Source organism: Nipponia nippon, unplaced genomic scaffold, assembly GCF_047370975.1.
Source record: "Nipponia nippon isolate SJK-2023a ecotype South Korea unplaced genomic scaffold, ASM4737097v1 scaffold_5, whole genome shotgun sequence".
In the NCBI taxonomy this organism is placed as follows: Eukaryota; Metazoa; Chordata; class Aves; order Pelecaniformes; family Threskiornithidae; genus Nipponia; species Nipponia nippon.
Window position 1 is genome coordinate 53,939,065 of NW_028262369.1, and position 27,854 is coordinate 53,966,918.

The 27,854-nt window shown below is 39.0% G+C and overlaps 1 protein-coding gene across 4 annotated transcripts in view; it reads left to right on the plus strand.

The window, feature by feature from the left end:
• HMCN1 (hemicentin 1) overlaps positions 1–27,854 on the plus strand; it is a 207,033-nt gene that overhangs the window by 14,261 nt on the left and 164,918 nt on the right. For all 4 annotated transcript variants that reach the window (XM_087733811.1, XM_087733813.1, XM_087733812.1 and 1 more), the window contains exons 2-4: positions 19,200–19,270; positions 23,412–23,570; positions 24,003–24,125. In XM_087733811.1, coding sequence (XP_087589937.1) covers positions 19,200–19,270; positions 23,412–23,570; positions 24,003–24,125 — 353 coding nt within the window. The remainder of the gene's footprint in view (positions 1–19,199; positions 19,271–23,411; positions 23,571–24,002; positions 24,126–27,854) is intronic.

The window sequence follows — 27,854 nt, forward strand, 5'->3', positions numbered from 1 at the left end:
GAGGGTGGTAGCATGGACACGTATCATTCTCGCTTTGCATATTGGCCATGCAAGCGAGTGTGTTTCTAGAGTTTGTTCTGGGTCTGAATTGGACCAACTGACTCTGATATTTTGTTCTCTGAAACTTTGGCTGAATCTGTGGACATACATTTTCTTAAAGGTGTAGTTATATTGGATGAAAAAATTACTGCTCTGCACTGCTATCTGCTTCTCTCTGAGGTTATGGCCTTATCTGATCCCCAGCCATGAAGGCTGCTTTGCAATTCTAGGTTCATTCCAAAATGGTCCAGATTAGCAGAGACTGCTGAAACTCTTTGAGCTCGCTAGCTTAGTTAGAAAGAGTGTGTATGAATCACTTTGCTGCCCAGTGGAGAAGGTGATGACTTGTGTTAGGACAGTTCTGGAGAGCAGGGCTGGCAGTTTGTTCGGCTGGCATAGCTGCAGTGGGAAGGGAATGAGCATCCCTAGCACTAGTGAACTGAATTGAACTGGAAAGATTGAGCTATGCAGCATCTCTGTGTGTGCAAATCTAGACAGTCTCTGTGAATGCTGACAATGGGAGAAAAAAATGCGGCTGCTTTGTGTGTCAAGCTTTGTTCTAAATATTGCTGTTGTTGCTCGTGCTTAGGGTGTGAAAAGCGGAGATCATGTCATTACTGTAAAAAGTCAGCCCTTTCCCCACCCTTGAAAGTGTAATTGAATATTGTTCTGTTACCTAAAGTGAACCATGGTATATGAAGATAAAAATAATGTGTGTTGGCTAAATTGCATTTTAAAGAATTTGGCAATTTTATCACTTCAAGCAAATCTTTTAAGCTCCTGGTGGTTTGGCATAGTCACCTATACTGATGTGTATCCATGTTTTTTCTTTCAGAGGGAAGACACAGAAATACTCCACAGTGTAGAGGTGTGTGGTAGCTTATCGAGATGGAGCTCTAGCTTAGCAAGTGGTATGAGAGGATGAATTTGTTTCTGTAAAGGGCATGAGGGAAGCAACTTAAGAGATGCTGTTGCATGCCTACTCCATGGGGATGAGTTTTGTTTTGTAAAGAGTAAGGTTTGAGATGAAACAAGCAAACAAGAAAAGCCCTAAATAAGTGAAGCGTGTTTTGAATTAACTCTTTAGTTTGCATAAAGCTTGTTTAGAGGCAGATTTGAAGTGCATAAAACTTTCAAACTTTAGAAATTTTGGCCATGGATATTTCGGTGATGGCTCAAGCCCATCTCACCTTTGTGTTGTAGCTACATACCATTAAACAGTTTCTTAGTTACTTGCAATGAAAAGTCCCATTGTGTAGATAGAAAAGCCATTTTTTCCACTTCAATATTCTGTCCCATTGAACAGGTTTTGATCTTAGTTAACATGGAGTAAATCCAGAGTAATTCCATTGCAGTCAGTGATGTTAGTTTGGATTTACACCAGTATAGCTGAGGTCAGAGTCTGGCTTTGGTTGTCTGGTTTCTTAATTTGTTAAACATTACATATTTCTCAAACATCCTTTCACATCTCCTCTTCAGACCTTGCAGGCTCCTCCTACTTTCCCAAATTCCAAGAGTAACAATGTAGGTGAAATTTACTTGATGAAAGATTGTTTAAGCAGGGTCTGTTTTTTATTAGCTCAGCTGTTTTTCATTTTTTTCAGCACTGTTTGAAGTTTCATTGTACTCAGGATAGGGTCTGAATTCATCATGCTTTTCCTACTTGACTCAATTTTGTCAATTAGAAGTGCGATGTTTTAAATTATAGGGTGCTCTCCAACGTTATCATTGAGTAACAACTGTATGCCTTGGTGACATTTCAAAGCAGTTTTTAACTCCAAAGATCAGAAAAAGGATAAAGGTTGTGCCTTAAGGCATCACTGTTAATCAGCAACATAACGTGTTTGAAAGAGCTTAGTAAATGCAAGATGTGACTTCGGAGAATGAGATGAATTAAATTTTTCCTGGTTTTGTTTATATTTCCTGACATGACGCTAGCTTTGTAGAAGTGTACTCTGAACTTTATTATGGAGAATTTTAGTTTACCATGTGTGAGAGAGCGCTGGAATTTCATCTAGGTTATTCTGTTAGTTAAATTAGGTTTATTATTACGGTTAGATGTTTGGATGGTTTTATCTGTGTTTATATAGTTTAGCTGGTACACTGGGGTCTTAGTCCACATAATCATACCAGAAATGAATCCATAATATTTGTATTAATGTCTTTACAGTTGGACTTCTACTGTTACAGTATCTCTACTTTCACGTGATGATAAATAATCCTGCCCAGAATAGCCAGCTGTTACTCTAGGGATAAAGAAAGGATGGGAGATGGGAAACACCACCTCCTTCACAGTTTGGAGACCTTGGGCACAAACAAACTCTGTCTGTAGCTAAGCAAAACACTTAAGAATGTTTTTGTATAGATTCGGTTGATTTTGATACGATTTTCACATATGCTCAAGCGTTTTTCTGCGTGAGGCCCTAAAGATTTGCCTCGGGCAACAAAGAGAATCTTTGGCAGAACTAGTGATTTAAACCCAAGTGCTACAGTCTTAATCATTTGGATGCCATTTCGTACTGCAGAAACCTGAATGAGAGCTTCACAGAGACTGAATCACTATTCATGTCTGTACCTGAATCTCTCCTAAATTCCATGTAGTGACAATCTACATCATGACTATACCAGTGGGCAGTTTGTAAAAACAGATGGTTCCTTGATCCTGCACAACAGACTGTTGTTTAAAGAGAGTTAGTCATGCACTTATGGTCTTTGTTCCTTTTTCCTAGTGTTCAAGAAACTTAGCCTGACTATTAACGTACACAGAAATTTCATGTTGGTTTGTGAATGCCATTAAGAACTGCATATTTTGTTGTGGTTTTGAGCCTTCTTTTCGATGCAGGAAATAAGGCATAAACGAGAAGCTCTGAGTAACAGTAGCACAGCCATCAGTTTGTATACTTGCGCTTTCTTCTTAGAAAAGACACTGCACTGGGCTCGACAACTGCTCTCGTTTCTCAGTCAGTCAGTGGTGGAAGCCTCATGGCTGGAATGAGAAAGTTCTTAAGAATATCTTCAAAAGCAGAAAGGGGGTTGGCAGAGGCTGCCTTCTAAAGAGGAAGAGAAAGCCATTCCATTATCATGTGCTGTCCCGAGGCCTGAGACTTGCATGGAGCAGTGAAGTCCCACTGAAGGGGTGACATTCAGAAGTATGTTTTTTTTCTTCAGATCTGCACTGCTTATGCTGTTTAAAAGCATCTGTGGTTAAGAATGTTCCTTTTCTAGGACTGCACTTCCTTGCTTTACAGCTAGGTTGTGCCTGGACAGTATAACTACCAAACCAGAGCTCTCATCACTAGCAGGCCTTTTGTTGGCAAAGTATTTTTGGAAAAATGTGTAACTGGAGGTGAAACGGGCAGTTGAAGATTCAGTGTTGAGTCACTACATGGCTGGACTCCCAAGCCTTGCTGCCTGTGAAGGACATCAGGTATGAGATTGGCACCTGACTGTTACAGAGAGACCTTGCAGCAGGAGCACAAAGCCACCCACAGCAGAACAAAGACAGAATACAATCTATAAGGGCAAGATCAATCTATTTTAAGACTAGCTTCAGCTAGAAGAATATATTCTGAGAGATGTATAACTAGTGCTCTTGTTCTTTAAAGAAAGATGAGTGATGTGTTGTATGATGATTTGGGCCACTGAAGTTATTAATTCATACAGTCTATTGAAAATTATTTTTTTTCCTTTCTATTTTTAATGGTGTAGAGTTTTTGAATGAGTTTTATTTTCTAGCACTACTGGAATGTTATCAAGCTCTCATAATTTTAAAAATTGTTCTGTATTATACGTGAAGCCACTTGGCTTTGCCCTGAAGAGGCTGAGGAGTGCTCACTTGCTAACTCTGAGAGGACAGTAGTAGTGAACTACTTGAGGGTGGACATTGCTGTAGTAATGTCTAGAATAACTGCTGCTGTTTAGTAAATGAATGTCTTAAGATTTAATGATATGAGAAGGCTAGATGTGTTGTGTCAGTCTGACAAAAGAATACGAGAGATGAGAAGCCCATGGAAAATGTGAAATAAACACTGAAATTGTGCCCCTACCCATTCAATTATTTGCTAGGACAAATGGATGGGAAACTTTGATAACAGGGCACCTGAAAACACCATCAATTGTAAGCAAACTTCAGCTGATGTGGGTTGGCCTGTGAGCCCCTGTATTTCTACTGAACAATAACGGAGAGCGACAAAAATCTCAGATTGCACTAAAAGCACACTTTCTGTGTTCACTGGTGGCATCCTCAACCACTGGTGGCTGCCAGCTGCAGCAACTAAGAAATTAGCACTCCCCTTTCACCTGTCTTGACTCTGGCAGGGGAGTGGTTACCATGTAAAATATCCCAGCATGAATTGTCAGAGTGTATTTGAAAGCACCTGCATGTTCAGAGAGTGAGTATTTTTCAGGGCCTGCATTGCATCTGGAAGAAAATATGCTTTTTGTTGACCTACATAAACACTACAAGTCAGGTTGTAGCGTTGATTTTTGGAGCTTGATGGCTTCAAGGCCACAGATCCAAATTCTCCAAAAAAGAAAGCTTTGTGCTCTGTGCTGTATAAACAGGCTGAACAATTTATTGAAAACAATAATCGTGGTAAATGCATTTGTCACGGATGAGTGGTTAAGCTTCCATTTTTAAAATTTTAATAATTCTTTAAGAGTAACTCTGGTAATTATTTAGTGATTGGTTATTTTATTTCCATGTGAGAGTTCCGTGTCTTTCTAATAGTCAGCGGAGTACATCCTGGTCTTGTTGGACCAGGCCAGACAGAAGGTGAAACTGGGAAATACAGGGATCAAGACAAATAAGCTAACTTCTGTCTAAACATCAATAGTGGCATGATTTCAAACAAATTTTAAAAGATGAGCAAACAGAAAACAAGGTTTCTGCATAACGTGTTCCTGTTTAGCTGATTTACGTTATCCTCATGTGAAATGAAAAAGACTATTTTGTGTACGGTAAAAAAGTTAATGTTCTCATAATTTTTTTTTTTTTCCCCTTCCTCCTCCCTCCCTCCTCACATCTGCTTTTTGAATTAGTTTGGAGCATGCTTGCATTTTTACACTAGTAAAACTTAGTGGAATTTTATAATCCACAGGTAATATTTAATGTTTCCCTCTCTTCCACAGCTTCCTAAAAACTATTAAACACTCAAACCTGCATCAAGAGCAGAAATATTCTTATGACTTTTCCTTTTTCTTCTCCCAAAGCCATGAAACAGCTTTCCTATGGCTATTAACCTGTTCTGTTGACGCATCCCACTGCACGCTTGGATACGCAATGTCATGTTCCCTGCGGTCAGTGTCAGGGCAACGAGCCCTTGCAACGGGGCGATAGAAATCTGCACAGAACGTGATTCTGCTCCTGCCGAGGCTGCTAACCGCAGCCAATTGCACTGAACTGTGGTGTGTAGATAAGCGTGGGTAAATCTAGATGGATTAGTAGCTACCCAGTTAAGCTCTCGTGTATCTTGCTGTAATGAGCTGCCTAGAGTTATTGCTTGCATAGAAGAGTTGGCAAAAAGGCAGTGTCTTTGTGAGCGAGCTGCCAGTGAAAAGAAACAAATGCCACTTCTGGGACTCACAGGTGGCATCTCAGTATTACCGCAGGCCAAGTGGCAGGGCCAGGCCCTGTAATCTAGATGTGTCTGTGTTATTTTTGTGAGCTGTGCTTTGTGGCCTTAAAACTAGTTTCTTGTAAAACACTTTTGATGGCTTAATTCTGAGTTTATCCTGAGCCAAACCTGCAGATTTGGCTGCCTGCTTGAGTTGGTAGCTGCTTATACAGGGAGTGAAGACATTGCACTGTACTGCTACTAGTGGTTAGCAAAGGCTCTTGCTTTACCTGTTCAGAGGGTGGGAAGGGGTAACAGGTAAAGCTGAGAGTTTATTTTTCTGCTGTGGAGTCCAAACATTGATAGTCTATTCAACTTTAATCCATGCAATTTTGAAATCCTTGTGTTTGTATCTTTTCTGTGGAGACACCTGCAACATCCTTCAGCCTAGTAGGGCAGCATCATGTATTTGAAAAACTTCTCATGCCCAAGAGATTTTAGGTAGAGTCTGAAGGATGAGGAAGAAAGTGACTGATGAACTTTTAGGATGCTGACTCCCAAGTGGAGCTATTTCACACTGAGATGGCTCAATAGCTGCTGCCTCCAGTTCCCTGTGTGATTTGCTCTGTGTGCATGGCTGAGCTGTTGGTGATGAAACCCCAGAGCTGCTGTTTCACAGCTGGAAAAGCAAACAGAAATTGGTGCTTTCTGAATGAGTGCATGACTCTCTTCCAGCTTTGGTTCTTTTCTAGTCTTTTCTCAGTTGATTTTTAAAATTATGTTGTTATATTATAAGGTGTTTTGCTGGCTGTCTGAGATCTCAATTTTATACACCAAATGACTGTCAGCAGAAATGATGCAGGCATGAATTGGGGGATTGTTTACGTACCATGGAGCTTACATAGGGTCAGTGGATTTGCAGATTCTCTTTCCAAAGTGATAAGTAAACATGTCTGGCTTGCAGCCAAATCCTTGGCAGCACAGTCAGAATTGGAGACTTGTGTGTAACAGGATTTATTTAACAAATATTCTCAGAGATTAATTGTGTGACTACTGTGGGGGCAAGTTCTGGGTTTTGATTCCTCCCCCAGATTCAAAGAATAAAGTAAGTGCAATGCTACAGAGTGGGGAGAAGAACATTTTGTTACTTCCCATGTGGTTGTTAAATGACTCCCAGCAGCAAAACTTATGGGGACTGCATTGTGCCAGTTAGGAGAGTTGATTATGTGGCTGGTCCTCCTCCGTATAGCCTGCACTGCTGCCATGGAGGCCTGTGTGTGCTGCTGTTCCAGAGTGAGAGCTGGGAAGAACCAGAAGCCACACTGCAAGGCGTTTTCACTGGTTTGGACCACAGAAAGGAAGGAGACACATAAGAACATTGTCACCGCCAAGCTATTCTGGCAGCCTTGGAGAAGCTCCTCAGCCTGGCCGCGTGACTCCTTTCTCCTCTCCTTGGGGTTGTGGTGGCCATTCAAGTTTTTTCAAGGTCTTGGTTCCCTATGGTTCTGCCATAAGTTTATCCCTTACTGAATAATTTCTGCTGCTTAAAAATGTTTTTGTTGGTGCCTTTTAGAAAATTACACAATTACAAATGATACAGGCAAAAGTTAAGGGATGGGAAAGAGCTGCTTCCAGCTGACTCTCCAGTTACCAAAGTAAACAGTGGTCTAATGAAGGTATTGAGAGGCTTATCTGGCCATGAAAAACTTGCTATATCTTTCTTTTTAAATTGACATCTAAATCCAAACCATGTTTTTTTTTACAAATAGAGCTAAAATGTTTCAGTATCCTCTTCTGCCCAGATTGGCTTTATCAGATAAGCAATTTTGCAGTCGTGGCTTCTGCAGCTTTTTCCCATCACTTTCTTGTGCAATAGAATCCTACAACAGCCCAGGTTTGAAGGGACCTTGAAAGATCAACTGGTCCAGCCTATCAAACAGAGCCTCACCAGGAGTACGAAAAGTGTCTGTTAAGTAGAAATAGAAAATGAACTATTTACAAAGTCTTTACTGTTAATGTTAAGAATAGATTGCTAAAAGGACCAAAAAATTAACTTGAAGCTGGTACACCAGTAACTGACCTTTTTCTAGAATCTTTGAGTAGACACTTTAACATAACAAATTAATTGATGCTTCTTTATTCACAGCAGTACTCGAGGCAACATTGAACCATCATTAGAGCCCTGGGGGTAATATTCACAACTGAATATTGTCAGAGTGAATAATCAGTATGTACAGTGTTATCTGCCGTAAAATTCCATGTTCTGTCAGCTTCATGTGGATTAGTTTTGCGAAGTGGACGTTTATCTAGAATGATGCATGGGGATTTGAATTTGCAGTTATAATGGCTAAAAGCAAACGGTTTGGGTTTCTAATGGTTTTACACTGGTAATCCTTTAGCAATTCATTTTATAGTGTAATACTTAGAGGGGAGCTGGGGCCTGTGCTAACTGAAATCAATAAAAACCTCTGTTATTGACTTAAAAAGAAAGCAGATGCATTCTTAATACTAAAAGGAAAAAAAGAAAATTTTTGGTACAGAGTAGGCTCATATGCAGAATACTAGGAGTTTTGTACTTAATATGACACATCTTCTGTCCTAGCAGCTGGTCTCAGATTACTTTTTTTGTTATGCTTGGAAATCTCCATTCTCAAAGGATGGCAACTTGATATATCATAAAGCATTTTATAGTATTGAAATGATGATGTTCATGCACATATAAGTATGTGCATATACATGCACACACAGAGGATGTTATCTCATGGAAGCTTGTTTATATTCTAGAATTTTCTAAAAGAATTTTTTCTTCTTTGTGTTCTTTTGAGAGACAGGTGGCTTGGTATGAAAAGTGAGGAAAATTTATTTAGTGGTGTTTTTAATTATCCAAGGGTAGGTAGGTCTGTGGCTAGAGTCTCATTATTATTGTTTTTCTTTGTTTAGGGCTAATTGACTAATTATGTGGTTTGCTGATAATTTTCAGAGCAAAATTTATTTAAATAACTTTTCAAGGATTGTGTCTGGCATCTGAAGGAATTTTAGGTCAGTCTTTACTTTTTTGTGTTTCTCTTATCTTTCTATGGAGGCAAAAACCTGTTTTGTCCCAGGTCATGTAACTCCCTCTTGTCAAAGAAACCCCAACAGACCCATTTAAATATGATACACCATATTCCATCTATGTTTTTGGTTTGTTTTTTTTTAAATTATCTTTTACCACGTGAGGGCATTACAAGAACACGAGCCTGTTAAAGAACAGCATAGGACTAATATGATAACTTATTCCAGAAAGTCCTTGTTTCCGTGGTCTCTTGACAGTTTTAAGCACCAACTGATTAGTGCTGTAGTCTCCATAAAGCTTATTAGGAGAATGGCTCCTTCAAGAAAACATTGACTCCTAGTTTATTAATAACTGGGCAGTAATTACACACGTTGAGTACTGTTCCTGACTTGGGATATCGCTATATGCTACGTAGTGTGAATATAGCGTATTTATCATCATCATGGACTGAGTTGTCCTGGTCTCAGGATGCTCAAGTTGCTGTTGGTAACTTTATTTGCTTACGTGGTCTGTTTTTATATAGATGTGGGTGCTGAATGCGTTAGTAATTTCATATCCTTCATGAAAGCAATGTGGCTGCGGTTTCAGCAGGAAAGAGCCAGTTGCTTTTTCAGTGTTGATCAAGTCTCATGATCAAAAAGCTGACTTGGCTTGAGTAAAGTAGCCCTCTCCAAGGATCTTCCAAGTTTCTTTGAAGGAAGTAATCTGCAAATATAATCTTCCGAGAAGCAGAGGCTTTTAATTAGACTTTGTAATTGGATTCATCTAGTCTGGAAAAATAAAAGAAGCTGTGATTTGTTTGGTTGTTCTGTTTTGTTTTTTGCCAGCTGGCCTATGGACCCCTCCTATGGTGAGATAGATTTGGGGACACGGTAGGAACCACAGTTCAGTGAAGAAAGAGAAGGAGCCTTATGGGCGAGCTTGCAGTAACCTGCAGTGCCAAGAGGCTCCCGACGGTGGAGCTCAGCTATTCCTAGCTGGCAGCAGCGCAGCCAGTGGTGTGGGCAGCAGCTCAAAATGAATCGTTGCTAGATGTTGTAGTAAATATGTTCATTTTGTAATGCAATACCAAATATAAATTTTGAATTTAAAAATGGAGTTTTAAATTGTATTTGATTTGACTTCAACATGTTAAGGTTATTAATCACAAAACAGCACTGTAAAATTTGTAGTTATATTCATTCCTGCCCTATTCTTCAGTGTAAGTTCTTTATCCAGTGCTGTTACAAGTGTTGAAAGTATTGCCAAAATACACAGACCAAGAGATGAGACAGAAATAGACCTGGACTGAACTGGAGTTCAGTCTGGAGAAAGAATTTAAAGAGCATTATGAACTGGATTTTACTCAGTTCAGATTGTTGTTAACAAGGGGAAATAAACAAAAACAGAAAGTAATCTGATGACCTTTTCAGATGTTCAGTGTGAACTAAGAGCGTGGGCCAGCTTCGGGAACTGATTGCTGCCCCCATGCTGTACAGTAAGGAAGCTGTCGTTGTAGTTCTTATCAGCTGTTTATTCTTTACTGTAGACTGAGGAAAGCAAGTTTAGTCAGTCAAAGCTTGCATGCTGTATAGTGTCAACAAACGCTTTTTTTTTTTTTTGTGTGTGTCTGCTGGTGCTTTGTCTTGTTAGAAAAGAAAAGAAACAATATGAACTTCTGCACTCTTGGCAGTACTGGATGGACAAGCATAAAACTGAAACCCTCTGTGCACAGAAGAGATGCATAAGAGCATGGGCCGCAGTTCTGTATGTAGTTAGTTCACTGGGATGGCTCAAGCCTTGAATGTGGGGGACCACCTAGTTGTAAGAGACTCGCATAATCTCCATAGCTCTTCCAGTCCTTTGGCCTCCCTTAGGGACTGTCAGCCAAGTTGCCAGCTGTGGCTGTGTTTTTTGTGATTTGGGCAATCATCCATTGAGAGCTGGCTAGAGACAGCCAAAGCCATTTCAGAAATGATGGCTGCTGGCCTCCTGATGAGAACAGACCTCCAGCGCTGTTCAAAGAACCAAGGGAAGGGAGGAGGAAGGGGATCTCCTGCAGATGCCAGGATTCTGTATGTCCGTGTGTCCCCAGAAAGGAAAAAAAACCTTATGTCATGTCAATCTTTTTACATCTGGGACATTTAATAGCCACTGGCATTACTTTTACATTTTAACCACATGGAGTCAAGTTTTCTGGTCTCTTTGTCTATTGCTGGTGCACAAATAAGAGGCAAAAACTTCTGACCTACTAGTGGAAGCAGAGGGGCTGTTCAAATAAATTATTTTCTCAGAACAGAAATCAACCTGTAGACCTATTTAATTCAGGCTTGGTTTTTCTTATTTCCAGCCCGAGGGAGCAGATTTTCTATCAGTGGTTCCACAGTGAGTATGATGTGCCACCCGTGCTAGGGGCTTGAGAGGCTCTAAGCCTGTCTTGTGCATCATCCATTTAAGAGAGAATTTGTAGCAAACCTAGACTTATTTTAAAGGTCTCTGGGTAGAAGAGGTTACTCTGCACATCCTGTGGTTTATGACTGTAGTTCTTAGAAGGAAGAGTTAAGAGTGTGCTGGTTGTTATTGTACTAGGCAAATCAGCACCTGATTTTTATTATTTGTTATACTTGTGGTTAATAACTTTTAGACCAACTGCATTTGAGGCCCATAAGCTAAACTTAGTGCTGGTTGCAGTAGACAAAAGATGATAATATTAGATTTTTATCCACTGTAGGTCTCCAAGCTAGCTTTTCTTTACTTTTCTAAGAAATGTAAACGTACATAATGCCCTTTCTTTACCATTGTTATTTTCCTTTCTTAAAAGGAGACACAGGCCCATAAATGTTATAACAATGGGAAATAACAATACAAATATGCTACTTACTAAGGCACATTTTTACTAAAATTTCTGTTAAGTTTCTGATCTCTAAGTTTCATCGAGGCTTTGGCTACTGCCCTGAGATGATGGGTGAAGAATTCGATGTACAAGGGTGATGGCCATTGCCATCCATGAGGATGGAGCTTCATAATGCTCCACTAATGCTCTGTTAGGCACCTTAGCAGTGCTTTGCAGTTTGCATGGACTATTTGAATAGCCAACTAAAGACAAACTCCATGTGCAGTCTGACTCCTTCCAGTCAGTTGTCATCTTAAGCTGAAGTTTGCATATTAAAGTTAATAGTCATAAGTCATGCGGCTGAAAAAACTATTTAAAAAAAATAAAAGTGACTGCATTAAGGAAACATGTGAGCTTGCTGTGTGTGTTTGGCTTTTTTTCTGTCTGGTTAAGAATCTGGTAAAAGTTGCTCACTGCAGATCTTGGCCTCTTTAAAAATTTAATTATACCCAGGTTAGAGTCTGAAAGCTAGAAGTAACTCCAGTCATGAGGGAATATCATTTAGGAAGAAACTTTAAATAGCTTATTACATGTTCCAGTGCTAAGCATCTTGGCTTACTCCAGTGCTCCCTGAGTCCATTGGGAGGGTCTTTCCAGTGGGGTGTGCGTTAGCCTTGGGGGACTCGTGATTGTAGGCATCGCCAATGCTGCTTGTGCTTCTGGAAGAATTCAGCCAGGCATTTATCCACACAGCTCCCATCATCTTTAATGTGAGTTGAAGGTGTCCTTCACTTCAGAGCATGAAGTAGAAGGCTATAAGTTTGGGGCTTTTTTTCCTAGGTGGTGGTTAGTAATACTCGTCTAGCTCATTTTCAGAATCCACTGCTTGGGTTTAGTAGCCTACTACAGAAAATTGTAATCGGTTAGAAGTGGAGCAGCATTTTAATTGCAGTAATGGTTAAAACAGTAATTCTTCTCATTCTGTCTAAGTATGTTTTTCAGCTGTTTGAGGAATAAAAATGTTCACTATAATTTGAGATGGCAATTAAAAGTATTTTTCTTTTATTTAGTTGTACCTGTGATGTCATACTCTGGTATTGGAAAGGACAACAGAGCACTGTGGAACATTTCTGATGGCAGCTCATGAGTGATCTGCAGTGGTGTGAGGTCCTGATGTATAGGACCCAATTTGCTGTTAGGAAATTAAAGGTTTCTGCTTATGTGCCCTTAGGACAGACAGCTGGCTGGAGGCTGGTTTAGAGTAACTGTCATTATTCTTATTTTCCTAATCCTCGGCAGGTAGCTACTCCTAAAGGTCTTCAGAAGAATTATAAGCAGAGCTTTACAATGAATTGGACACAGAAAAGGAAGCTTGAGAAGAGAGCATTAAATCACATAAAGCTCAATGCTTAGCACTGTTAGTAAACAGCTGTTACAGAATAATTGTGCACCAATTTCTTTTGGCAGCAGTCCTGGCGTAGGCATTTTAGCTGTCCCAGCTGATCATTCTCAATCCTTTATCATCTCTTCACTTGTGGTGGTAGAAGTACTTGAGAGCGTGTACAGGAAACGACTGGAAGACAGATCTGCTACAAACGTTTTAATTTTTTAATATATCTAAATAAAATATGGGCAGGCAGGGGTGTGTATGTATATATGAAACCCATATTAGTCTTCTGATCTCAAAAACTGTCAAAAATGCCATAGCTGGGAAGCAGCACTCAGATGGAAAGGCAAGATGAGAACTGCTTAAGCTGGCACTGATCATGAGATGAATGTATGTAACCATGCCCAGCATGTGATTTTTATTTTTTCCCCGCCATCAGACATACATATCTCAAAAGGTAAGTCCTGACATATGTTAAAAATGTATGCTAGGGTGCCTCCACTGGATTACCTAATTCCCATTCGCATCATCAAAAATCTTTCCTTCTTCCCCCCCAGTCCTGGCCCTTTGCCATACGTGCATTTTCAGTGATCCCAGTAAATCAGAATCTCCCAAAAGTGTGTGAAAATAAGACATTTATTTGACAGCCTGAAGATATGAATAACTCATTTGCATAGTGTGACCTGTAAATTCTTATTCATACTGTTTCACTTGAATCATGATGCTTAATGTACAGTGAATGGTGAAAACAGTGATTGCGTTGTAAATGCAACTTTCTGATGAAGATGTAGTGATCTTATGCGACTCTGAAAATGATTTTTTTTGTGGACCCACGCTGGAGCAGGGGAAGAGTGTGAGGAGTCCTCCCCCTGAGGAGGAAGGAGCGGCAGAAGCAACGTGTGATAACCGACTGCAACCCCCATTCCCTGTCCCCCTGTGCTGCTGGGGAGAAAGAGGTAGAGTAATCGGGAATGAAGTTAAGCCTGGGAAGAAGAGAGGGGTGGGAGAAAGGTGTTTTAAAATTTAGTTTTTATTTTCTCATTACCTCACTCTGATTGGATTGGTAATAAATTAAGCTAATTTCCTCAAGTTGAGTCTGTTTTGCCTGTGATGGTAGTTGGTGAGAGATCTCTCCCTGTCCTTATCTTGACCCATGAGCCTTTCGTTATATTTTCTCTCCCCTGTCCAGTCAAGGAGGGGGAGTGATAGAGCAGCTTTGGTGGGGCACCTGGTGTCCATCCAGGGTCAACCCGCCACAATTTGTTATTAAAATATCAGGGTTTTGTTGCTGTTGTGTGGTGGTTTTTTGGTGCTTTTTTTCTGTTTTTTTTTTTTTTTTTTTTTTTTCTCATTTGTAGTGTACTAGTTCTGAGGTTTATTTGTTCTTCGGAAGTAGCCAAAGGTGTGGTGTTTATTTGGGGGGGGTATGGTTTGTTTTGTTTTTTAATCCTGGGTATAGTTTTGCATCAGGGAAATGTCCTTGCTCTGAATTAGAAGAAGGAATTCTGTGGGTGAGAGCGCTCCACAGGACTTAGCATCTCTGCCGAAATTCCTTCAGCTACCAAGTATCAATTAGAGCTTTTTTCTTTTTTTCTTCCAGAACAAACAAATTTAGTGTTCTGAGTTGATGAGAGCTAGGGAAATGGCTTCCATATTCCTTTGCCAGATCTCCTAACACAATCAGCTGTCCGAAACAGATATTTGGTGCAGATGTCTTATGTGGTCAGGATTAAGGGAGTGCCAAATTTGCAATCGCTCTCAGCAGCAATTATGTGTGATTGTGTGTCATTGGGTAATTTGTGGTTTTCCCAATGTGCTTGCTGTTCGGCTTGTATATAAACATGCAGCCATTTGAGATGTGGAAGAAAGTAAAGGAAAAACATCAGCACCTATCAGAATGGCCAGTTTCTCAGGTTGCTAGGGACTTCTCTACTTATTTACAAAGGAGATGATCCTTCCTGGGGCAACTTTGGTAAAAACCAAGCCTCTTAATCTCTGTCAAATGGACTGGTACTCAATTTGATGTTGTCATATTTCTTGAATTGCTTAGGTACAAGCTCTAACACCATAGTGGGTACATCAAGTTTTCTGATTCAGTTTAGGAAGTCAAGGCTTTGTTCAGTAATGTGCAACCATTCCTTTAAAATGTTTCTTTTCCGATGTTATCAGTTTTATGCATGTGTGCGATATTAAGTCAGTTTGAAAGAACTGACATTTACATTGTACTTTAGAGATCAGAGTTTAGTTGCCGCCTAAGAAAGACACGCCGTCTTGCTGTGTCTGTATCGGGTTTTTCACCTCTTGCACAATCACTTCTAGAGGACCAGGGACAGCTTTGGAGTAGAATCACAGAATGGTTTGGGTTGGAAGGGACCTTTAATGGTTATCTAGCCCAACCCCCCTGCAATAAGCAGGGACATCTTCAACTAGATCTGGTCGCTCAGAGTCCCGTCCAGCCAGACCTTGAATGATTCCAGGGATGGGGCATCTACCACCATTCTGGGGAACCTATTCCAGTGTTTTACCACCCTCGGAGACCTCTGTAACACACTAGTCTCAAATATTTCAATATCAGTGCCTAAAAATGGATTCATCGTTCAGCATCAGAAAGGACATATTCTGTTAGAATATTTCATGTGTTGATCTTTGCCTAAAGAACTAATGAAGTTTAAAAAAAAAAAAAGGGTTTTTTCTTCTGCTTTTACTTGGCTTGTTTGCAGGATCTAGTTTCTGAGTAAATATTTTGTATTTAGAATGATACATTTGTAACTATGCTTGATTTGAGGAATGCCTGACTTGGGTGCTTGGCTTCTGCATGCAGTTATTGAGACTTGGGGCAATTATGGATGTGGATAAACGTGCAATTAGACCTGAGTTGACTGGCTATATGTGTACCATTAAAGATGCACAAAAGAGCAAAGTTGTGCCTTCACTGCTTTTCTCAGACACCAAAACCTATTTTGAGTACTGAAACGTTGGTCTCTTTCTTTTTAAATGTTTACTATTTTCTTTTAACTTGACTGTATGCTTTTTTTTGATGTCTTCCCTTAGTTTAATGCCACAAAGCGTTTCAGCTGTTTAGATGAAAGCTCTTATACGAGGTGGACTTTTACAGCGTGCTACTGTAAACCTGTAAAACCCTTTAAGTTCCTTCAGAAACTCTGCCTCAACTCATGCTTCACAGTTAGCGTCTTCAAAATGCTAAGAACAATTCTCCATCATGATCTATATAATTCTTTAACAGTGCTGTAGTGTAGCATTGCACAGGCACTGGTGTTTCACACCTGCCTCTGTGCATTCGTTCTACAGAGCCACGTCCAAATTGACGACTGCAACTTGATTTAGACTTTACAGTTTTTGAGGTTCTTCCCATATCAGTAATCTAACCTTCCTTAAGAACTTTCTGTGGTGCTTTGTGAGACAACTTGCAGTTCTTTCCCAAAGTCTTTTTTTGGAAATAGTTTCAAGCTGGCAAGTAAACTTAATGTACTTCTAGTAATGTCTTCTCACTTTTATCCATTCTGACCGTTTTGAAGGCCTGTGTTTACCTGCACTGATGAAATGGTGTTGCTTGGGTTGCACTTTGAGGTAGCAGAATGAGGATAAAAAAATTAACTTGGCGAAGGCTATTTCAGCTTTTTTTGCAAGCAGGTCACATAAGCTGGTGGCACGACAGCATGTGAAAGACAGTAGATGCTGGGTTTTTGGTACGAGTTGGCGAGCATTCAGATGGTGAGAATCAGTCACACCACTGTGTAGACCTAGAATGGTGGGCTTGTAAGCTACATGTGAAGAGTACTGAATAACCTTCATACAACTGAGAGAAGATCAGATCATGTGGATGGGGGAAGCAGTGCCAGCCCAGAGTTGGATGGTTATTGCCATTCCAGATGCCTTCTGTATCGGTAATCGATTAGTTTAGTGTTGGCAAACTGACTGTAGCTGTAGGTTTACATGAAGTACTAGCATCATTGCTTACAATTGGAAGGAAATATTCCTGATGGCCCTCAGATAAGAGCTGATGTAGAGAGACATGGTTGCTGTCTTATATTGGGAGTGTCTGTCATTCATATTGCCACTGTTTGTCCCTTAGAGGAGATCATTATTACTGAAGATGTGAATGATCCTATTCACTCCTTTCTGGGGACTTGCTTGGCTTCAGGGGAAGCAGCTGAACTCTGGCCTTGGTTGCAGAATTGACTAGGGAGATCCGCCCTCTGCATGGCTCCTGTGAAGTTCTCGGTTCTGTCCTGACGGTAGATAACTCTCTTACTTGATGCTGACTAGGCCATGCTCCCTTTCTAACCTCTGATCTAGGTGCCATTTCAAAGATCTGCTCTTTACTGAGCTCACACCAGAGGGCGGCCAGAGCCTTGGCGTGATCCTGTGGCGTGCTGGCAAGGCCTCGGGCTTGGCATCTGCGTGTGCTGCTGGAGCGAGCCCTTGCTGCCTGCGGAGAAACAAGGCAAAATTCTTATCCCATCTAAACTGGATGTGCTGTTTTAGCTTAGCTGAAGTAATGCTGCTTTTCAGATCTTTATTTTACAGGGAAAGAAAGCCTTTCCAAAGGATTTACTGCTCTAGAATTGAAAAATGTAATCCCTCAACTGTGGGGGAATAATGGAGCTAGTGGTTTTACTATATGTATAAAACCCATTCTATTATATGCTTTAGAACAATGGTTGGCAGGGAATAGATTTGAAGCAAAACAATTTGGAGGTAGCTTTATTATAGGCATTTGCTTTAGAGAATACCCAAAGGAGGCTGGTACCAGGTGGAGTGGTAAGAGCGGGAGCATGGCAGGATGAAGTATGTGGAGGAACAGCGAGTCCTTATAATGGCTCTTTTGATGGTAGCGTAGCATTTTAGTAAGTAACATTCACAAATAGATGGCACAAATCAAAGCCATACAAAAAACCTCCCCTTAAGACAGTTTAATGTTCTAGGAGAGGTTTTGTGTTATCTCTTGGGTGACTTTCAAACAAATTAAAACCTACGCTTAGCAAAAGGAACTCATAAATAGAGCCCCCCAAACAAACGCGCGTGAGATTATAGTAGACTTTAGTCGTGGCTGTTGTTGAAACACCAGTGAAATAAAACTTTGGACTGTTTAAAAAAGAAAAATGTCTAGATTATATGGAAGATAAGTACATACTAACTTTTACAGAGCTTGGAAAGCGCTGTATGGTCTGTTGAGGCAGCACTTGCATGTAAGCTACAGCTGCATTAGGTTGGCACCACTGCAGTTTCATGCTTTTCTTTCACCCTGACTGCATAATTGTACCCCATTTTATATGCTGGTACTCAGCTGATCTCTGAGTGGTTTGGGGCACTGAACTAGCAGAAATCTATTCACTTTTTTCTTCTTGTGCCTGTCTATTTATTTATTTATTTTTGGCTTAGCACCCTGAACCAGCCTGCTGAGCTAGATGAATGCTGTTACTGGCGCGAGGACAGGGCAGCAATGGCTGCCCAAGACAGGGAAAGAATGAAGTGCACAAGTGCCAAGACAGATTAAGGTAAACTGTCAGGAAATCACAGCCATAGGAGAACAGCTGGTTAGAGTCACATTTGATACCAATTAGGAAGGCAATTGTTGAAGGGGCAGAGGGAGGCTTGTGGTACAGCTAGTGTGATTGGGAAACGCTCAAATATGTGCTGCTGTTACTCACACACACCAGTCCGCAGCCTGGTAGACTTCAGTTTGATGTCCTGCTGTTTCTCAATATACAAAGACACGGCAAACACCACAAATGAAGTTGATTCTGCTTCAGTTCTTTCTGGCAAATGCTGCTAGATACGCTGAGGTTGGGCATTGGGCTCACACCAGGCTTTTCCAGCTAGAGGGTACATGTTTTTTCAGGCAAGAGATGTGGTTCTTTTTTTTTTTTTTTTTTTTTTTTTTTATATCAGTCAGTGAAGCTTGTATGTATATTCTGTTTAGAGAGGCCTCTCCTTCACGTTTACCTATACAACTGTTTCTGGGAAAATACATTATATTTTGGTGCAGCCACATTTGTTTGGGGGATTTTTTATTCCCTTCTGATTACTAAGAGCAATTAAATGATTGGTCAAAACTAAATGTGAGAAACAACACAGAATGCTTTATGTGCCTATAAATGTTTAAGACACCTAGAAGTTGGTAATACTGGAATGATATTAGAGTTACTAGATTTAGAATCATAAATTTCAGTGCTGGGTATATAATTCTCAATTATTCCTTTCTATTAACTGCTTTTAATTTGTTTTTTCCTACCAGATTTTTATGAATCTGAAACAGTTAGCTCTTCAATTGAGGTTGTATTTTGATAACTTTGTTTTCCTCATACTTTCCAATTTTTTTCATCCTAGAAATTGGTCCAGTGACAATAACCACAGATCCCAAGAAATTTCAATTTGAACTCAGGGAACTTTATGTTCAGGTGAGTAACTTGTTCGTTCTCTATGTGGTTGTAGCAAAGGCCCTGTTTCCTTCCTCTGATCTTTCCTCTTGTGTTGATGTTTCTGCTACAGTGCTTCATCAGGATGTAGGCCATCTATTTCTGTCATTTTACCTGCACAAACTGTTGTCTTCCTGTTCTCTGGACATCTTAATTTATGATTATGATTAATTACGTTGTCTTAGTTTACATCATTGTAAGGGGACTCAGTTCAATGACAGAAGAAAGAATAGTTAGATAATGCTAACATTTATTTTGCATCTTCGTTAGTCCTGCCACTTGTTCACAGACACTTATAAAGTGTTGTACTGTGTTCTGGAACTTATTTCCATGAAACCCCTTCATTAGCTTTAACTAATTTAGGTACGAAAGGACTGTGAGACCCATCAAGTATTACTTAGGTAGTGCCTCCCCTGCCATGTGTTCCTTAGCACCTACTGATTTAAAGGCATCAGGTTGACTCTATGCAAACCCTGTTGAATTGCTTCTGTAGCTGTGCTTAGGAGACAAGTGGCAGTTTCTGAACTAGCACACCCGTATGTCTCCCTTGGTGGACTTTCCCTGGGTGTGAATAAACTACAAATGACATCTGGATTGGGTGATGGAAAGAAAGGGAAGTATTGGAATGGAGTTACCCTTAATGAAAGAAAGTATGATCCTATTGTCTTGTCTTTTAATCAAGCTAATTGCTTCTGACCTGTGGAGAACCTTGCTGGAGTCAGTAATGCCAGACAGACCCTCCCTTAGAAACTGGCACATGGTGTAATCCCTGTAATAAAAGATTGTTTGAAAGCCAATAGCACTAGTTTGGGAAGAATAAGTAGTTTAAAAGTTGGCAGAAAGATTGAAATTCAGAGAAAACAATAGTAAATCTTCAAGGAGGCAGAAAATGCCAGCCATTATGCTTTTCTCCTTCATAGGGAAATTTAAACTTTAAAAATCCTTCCAGTCTTTACTTTTTTTTTAAAAATAGCTATACTGGAAAATAATTGCAGCTATTTTTAAAAAGTATATGATTTAGATGAAGCTTTTGGGAATTTAAAACTCTTCATTTACAAGCAAGTTGTTTAAAAGTCTCTGTCTAATGAATTTAAGATAAGATTTCTTTCTTTAATCCTGATTGATTGCATATTTTGTAATTACTTTCAAGATGTCCTTATTCAGCTAAATTATGACTTTTACTGACTTGCCTTCATTCATTATATTGGTGAAGGGCCAAAAAATAAATTAAAAAAAGTGATTAGAGTAGGACTGATAGGGCATCTTGAAGTGGTTCTCACAGAAAACGTGAGCAATTCCTACATGTTTGTTATTAGTATTTTTCCTAGAAAGGCAGTTAAAATATGCAAGAATGAATATTGTGGAGGTAGGGGAAATTTTAAGGTAGGTTCATTTTGAAAAAGGGTGTAGGGCAAATATTCTCATTAATGCACAAAGCTAAAATTAAGGCGAAGATAAATTATTTTAAGGACTCTTATGTGTAAAAGGTATTAGATCAAAATATGCTCTCCAGGAATATTGCAAAACTTGTTCTCCCTGGACATCAGGGTAAGCTCAGCTCTTGTTCTCCAAAAAATTCCATCTGGTCCTAGAACGATTGGAGGGTCCGTACATGACATTAGAAATAGGCTTTTGACTGGCATTTGACATCAGGTAAAAATTGGTCTGTATACATTTCACTGAAGAAACTAGGACCTGTTCCTTTTACATTCAAAGTGATAAAGGAAGTATTCCTTTGACATCTCATAAGTTTATCCTATTTTGCCTGTGTTTCATCTGTAATTAACTGTGAATCATTCTTCTGGACAGCATGACAATAACTTGTACTTGGGCAGCTGTGGATTCTTAGTGGCTTTTTTTTAAGCGTTAACCAGATTTTTTGTGTATTCTCGTATTAAATACAGTTTTCACAATGGATACTTATTTGCATAAGCAATATACTTAAAAGATTTTCCTATAGACAAGATTTAAAGTATATTCACATAGTTTGAGTGTTAAATGATCCTATGATACAGATGCCGATACACTTGCATCAAGTTATGAAAAGGCCTTATTTGAGTATTTCTCAGTGTAAAAATGACAACTTAATGAAAATAGTTTTCTGTAAGAGTGGTTGATAACACTTTTTAAATCAGATAATAAATTTATGCTTTTGTAAGTGAATACAATACCACTTAAGTAAATAGTTATATAGATACTAATTTTAGACCTAAGAAATGTGAATAGTACAGATGAGCTGAGCCAACAACCTACATTTCTGTGTGCCTGTCCAAACTGAATGGAAAATAAGACTTGCTGAGCCTTACTCACCTCTGTCTTTCCAGAAAACTTCCCAAGGTAATTGTAACCATACTTAATTGCAATTTGGAGAGAAAGACAGGAAACATTTAAAGTAAAATTTTTTCTTTTTTTTTTTTTTTTTAATAGAGCTAATACTTTTTTGTTTTGTAGTTCTACCTAACTGCCTTTTGAGAGTACCCCTCTTCTACATTATGAAAATAAATAAATTCATGCTCGTTCTCAGAATAACCATTAAGCTTAGCAGTGGTTTTCCTATTATACGTAGAAAATTGATGCTGCCATATAGAATATTATATGAGACAGTAATCTAGCAGACTTGAAGTGGGAATAGAGATTTCCTTATTCTAAGTAGGTGCCTGTAGAAATTACTATTGTTTTGTCTTGGCCTACAAATTAAAGCTTTATGTGGAAGAGTCTTTTGCTGAAGGTGACATTCGTTTTGCAAGAGCAGGAAAGAAATAACTTGTATATACTGATCTGTCCCATAGGATTGTATAAGCATTGCCCAGATAAAGTTCTGAAGTGTATCGAAAAAGTTTTTGGAGAAGTCTCTCTTGCATTTCAGGCAGTTTGGAGTCTACCACTTGCTTTTCCCATAAAAGTAAGACTACATTTAGAAAGGACTGACTTACAGACAGAAAAATGGCAAAGTATCTATTCTTTAACATAGATGGGAAGTTTATTGATATTCTTCCTTTGAAATGGGATTAAAGATACTGATAGATTAAAAATTGATACTGACATGAATGTTTCATTGAGGACAGATGGAATTCTTAAGGACTGGGGGAGACAAGGGGTTTTCTGGTTTATATGTCTGTGTGAATGTTTAACCTCAAAACATAATTTCTGATGGCATCTCAAGAATTAAAAATAGATGCAACAATTGCATTATCTTTTTTTCTTCTTCCTTCCCAGCATGTAGAGATTTGTATATGAATATGCGTGAAGGCATGTTGATTGTAGAAATAAAAGAAATAAGTTTTATATTTAATCTTGAAAGTGCAGAGAACTGTTGCTGTTTACAGGGGCAGGTTTTACAGTTTGTATTCAGCTCTTTGGAAAGTTCTGTCTTCAATATGCCAAGTTAATTTTTATCCAAGTTAAAGTGAACTTTTATTTAAACAGTATTTTCCTCTAATTCTTAATTTAGGAAGAGAAACTCATCCTTTCATATAAAGTTAATAAAGTCATACTTGGAAGCATTTTGATTAAACACATGGTCTGAAAAATCTCCAGCTACACAGCTGTCTGCTTAGCAACACAGGTCACTGGGAGCACATCACCTGTGCCCCCTCTGCTGAGCTCCCTGCACTGGCTGCCCCGCAGTGTGAAGTCTAGGTCAAGTTCTTGCTGTTCTGGTATCTGAAGGTCCTCCTGGAGGTCTGCACTGCTTGGCTGAGATCATTTCCCATCTGCGTCTATGACCATGACCTCCCATGACTGCTGGATACTACCAGAGCAATTAAATTGTCAGCCAGTAAGGGAGCGTGTGAGTATAGGAAATGGAGCTGTCACAAGAGCTGGAGCTAAACACAACATGGTGCTCCCAGAAAAGATAAGTGTGACCATGACACCAACTGTTTTTGGACTAACCGCAGCCCTTCCTTTGAGTTTATTTTCCCTAAGGAATTGTTACAGTTACTGCTTGTGAGTGTGATTCTGTGACAGCACTCTGCAGAAACCATACAATGCTTAGGCTAAAAAAAGTGAATAATTTATTAGAAGCTGAGAAAGTATCTGTCTTGAATGTCCCAAAAGAATGTTATTTGATATGTTCTTTTTTCTTAGAAAAATGCTTTGTTTTTCTTCTAATTGTGAACAGGGTGGTGGAGACTGTCCAGAGATGAGCATTGGGGCAATAAAGATCGCTCTAGAGATTTCTCTTCCTGGTTCTTTCATCTATGTATTTACTGATGCACGATCCAAAGATTATAGACTTACCCATGAAGTACTTCAACTCATTCAACAGAAACAATCACAGGTACAGAGGGGATTTACATTCTGAGCTGGTTTATGTATTTGATGCCGTGTTTTCTCAATATTGAAGGGTAAGATTCTTTGATGTTGTGAATTAAGTAGTGCAAGTGAACTTTCTGCCAGTATATGTATTGGTCAGCTTACCAGTTATGTAGATGTTTTTATATTGTTCTGAAATCAGTATTCTGTGAAGTAGAAGTGCTGAAGTAGAATCACTTCTAAAGTGATTTTTTTCTGTTCCTTTTCTTCATTACTTTTTCCATCAGTAATGAGTGCAATATGGCTGCCCTTCATGCAAAGTAATATGAACCCATGCCATGTGATGCAGTTCTTTTTTTGTTGTCATGCCTTAATGCTGTCTTTGCCATGTTTTCCTGAAGTTTGCACCATGTGCCAAATGATTTTTTTTTTTTATTTTTTTTTTTTTTAAATACAGGTAGTGTTTGTACTGACTGGAGACTGTGATGATAGGGATCATATTGGTTACAAGGTCTATGAAGAAATTGCCTCAACAAGTTCTGGTCAAGTTTTTCACTTGGACAAGAAACAAGTTAATGAGGTAACTTTGCTCGAATGCTGCAATATATAGGGAAAACAAGGCAGGGACTTATACTCTAAATCTTTAAATGACCTGATTGTGGGTTAGGGAGGATTATGTTCTGCTGTTGGTATGTGGGGTCTGTTCCACCTTTCCCTTCCTTCTTTTTCTATCTGCTGTATCAGGATGCAATTCTGCAACTTTTATGTTGGGAAAGTGTGAATTGCCATATCTAAACAGAACCTCACCAGCTTCCCTCTACCTGTGCCAGAAGGCTGCCAGGAGGAGAGCCTTTAAACTAAGGAGCCGTTCTATGCTCGCGTAGCTCACTGGCTTTACTACTCTGAATGGGAGTGCAGTATCAGCTTTAAATGAGCATTTTGTTAGCAAGCAAAGGATTGCTAATAAGCCTGGACAAAAATGTTCCTCACATTATGGACAAATAGGCCTGAGCTAGCAGGTTTCCATTGTTCACAAAGTGGCTGTGATAAGTTTTTAATTGAGGTTATTGTTTCAATACTTTTGACAGCTCTGCTGACTTACTAGTAATTGTGATTGCTGACCCACAGCCTTGAATGACTATTTTCTTTGAAAACTCCAGTGAGTCTTAGGCAGAAATGAAATTTCAATAGTACATGAGAAAATAATTTGGAGAGAGATGAAATCACATGTTAGTTATCTGGGGAGCTGGAATTGTTTATAAATGTTGTAAACATTTTCCTTTCACTTCCTGGTATAGGCAATAACTAGATGAGGTTTTTTAACAAAAATTTATTTCAGTTTGTTCCTTTTTCTTTCTTTCCTAGAATTTGGACAATGACAAATGTTGGAGATACATTGTAGTTTTCCTACTGTTGTTGCCTAGAAAAATTGAAGTTCTTATCAGGGATGTTGTAAGGTATTGGCAATGATGTGATCAAAAGGAGGAACTTCCCAGAGGATTTATCCTCCAAAAGTTAGATAGGTTAAAAGTCAGAGGAAAAGAAATTAGCTGTTGGGACCGTGCAGTTCCTGACCTGCATTTTGCAATTATTTCTGTATGAAGGGTAAAACTTCTCTCTGTGAGACTCCGTGAAATCCCTTTATACAGAAGGAATCATGATACTGCCAATGGGAAATGGTCTTTGCCAGGACTGAAGTTTTAGGATAAAGTTTTTGTTTGATTGTTATGTTTTCTTCTGGTTTTGGGAGGTAGAAGTGAGCAGAAAGAGCAACTTCTAGATGCTAGGCAACACTGTGTTCTTAAGTGGAGCTGGCATGCACTGTTCTGTCGGCTGTCTGCCTCTGTTTTCTGAACTTCTTGGTACTTTCCCATTTCTAGGAATACCAGCTTCTGCTTGAATGGCTAGTCTGTCTTTGAATTTTGAGTAAGGTTTTAAGCAGGGGGTTTCAGTAGCCACTTTCGCCTCCTTCCTGCTTCATCTCGGCATTTCCTTTGAGCAAATAATGGGCTCCTCATCTGTGAGCTAGACAGCCCATGGCCTGCACAAGAGCCACAGACTGATATCAAAAAGTAATGGTATCAGTAGGTGCTATTCTAGCAGGGTTTTTTTGGGGGGGAGGGAAGAGGACACTGCTTTATATAATTGCATCTCCTTTCAGTGGCCATAGGCTGTAAGAGATCGTCTAGGTGAAAAAAAAAAAAAAAAAAAGCCCTCTACATCACTTTCAGAAGTCTTCCACAATAACTGCTGAACAATTTGTATTAAAACCAAAAGACTTCGAAATAATTTTAGTGGTCATTGACCTTACATAAAGCTGTGTCTGGGCTAACGTACTGTGAAAATGAGTTTACTAAAATACTGCCATCCCAAATAAAATCTTCACTGCAGACTTCAATTCTGGATCAGAAATCCTGTTTTCAAGGAGCATATCTGCCAATGGGTGGATGCAAATGAACAGGAGATGTAGCAGTAATCTGCATCAGCTGTTTATGCTATATCCTTCAGGCAAGATTCAACAGAAATAAAACTTGTCCTCCTTTCTATCTGAGTAGTCAATGATGTGTAAAGAATGAAGTATATAAATGCTAAAACGTATTCACTGTTTTGGGCCTAGAGACAGCTAATTCTGAATTGTAAATTAGGAAAGAGCTACGAAGTCACTGACTGAATATTCTGCCAAGCCAATGTCTTGTTTTGTCAAAACACTTTTGATTGTTCTATCCCCAAAAAACCCAAACAAAGCTATTTTTAGTGTATAAAGTTTCATACCATTACTGTCATCCTTGCCCTTTGTGCATTAAGTGGAGAATGAAGCAATATTATAAGCTAGCTACAAGGAAACACAACAAAACAATACTTGATACTTATCCAATGCTTGTGTTATCGAGAAGACTAAGAAAACTTACTGCCTTTTTTCACTTCTGAAAAGGAAGTTACGATCTCAAATACTACAATTAACTTGGTCAAAATTATTGTCAATTGGCAAAGTTGTGTTGCAATTCAGTCCAGCAAAGCGTGAAAAATATAAGTATCCACTTATTTGCTGAATGAAGCTCTTCTAACAGAATGAGAGGAAGGTCATATTTTGACAAATTTGCCATAGTTCCTGTGCATTAGATTAATAAGAGTAGTTTTAAAGTCCAAAGCACAAGTTTTTTGTTTTTAGTATCTAAAATTCTTCTAGCTTTTTCCTTAATTTGGGGTATCAGGTGTACCATCATCTCCAGAGGTAACTCTGTACTCAAAAACCATGACAGGTTTATAATAGTAAGACACCAAATATGTTTTCATCATATTTGGTAAAATTTGATGAATTATCTGATTACAGGTCTGTAAGGGAGGAAAAGTATTTCATTATCAGAGTCCTTAAAAAGGAAAGGATTACTATTCAAATTTTGGTTTTGAAGTTCTACTTCTCTTAACAATTTGTGAATACTACTGTACGTAACTACAAATTAATTAAGTAGTCTTCAGTTTGAAATTTTTCAGACTGGTCTCTAGTTTTGAGATTTTTATCCTACTGAGTCAGTTCTAAAGTGAATGTCCTTCTGTCCAAAAGAACGGTAGCATTCTCGTTTTGTCTCCAATGTCTTGGAAAGGTTGTTATGCTTGTTTTATCAAACCATGTAAGTCCTGATCTTGAAAGATGTTTCTTTAGGGTGAGATTTCCTTGGCTGCAGTGAGGTTCCGTGGCTGCTTTTGTAGGCTCAGGGCTTAATTTGCAATAATTGCTCGAAATTAAAATGCATTGAGCATACTCATCAAACATGGGTTAAATTCTTCTGTTAAGTACAGAATCTGTACTTTCATAACTGTATCCAATTTTATTCGTATCTTTCCAGAAGCTACTAATTTAGACTTGAACTGAAGTTATGTTACACCACACTTACTCACCTCATAATGGAGTACTGTAAGGAAATTCCTGTAAATGATTCTGGTGCCCAAAGGCTTGTACTGATGCCAGAACTGGTATTAAGATGAACAGTGATGATCAGCAGAGTATGAATTTGGTACAGCTTAAAAATGGCGGAGATTGATTAGTCATTGGTGGTTCAGATCATGCCTCCAGGTCATTTTGATTGTTTGTGGTAAAAATGAGTCATTACTGTGTCTGATGAATTGGACTGATCGGTACGGCTAAAGCTGGAAGTTCACAAGAACTGAGCTAGTGAGTAGTAGTTTTCCATTTCTTTTAGTATTGAAATACTTACTTGATTTTTCTTATTCTAACCTTCCTGTAAGAAGGGAAAATTCTCCCTAGGCTGCTTAAAAATACAGCTTTCTTACTGATTTTTAAAATAAGTAG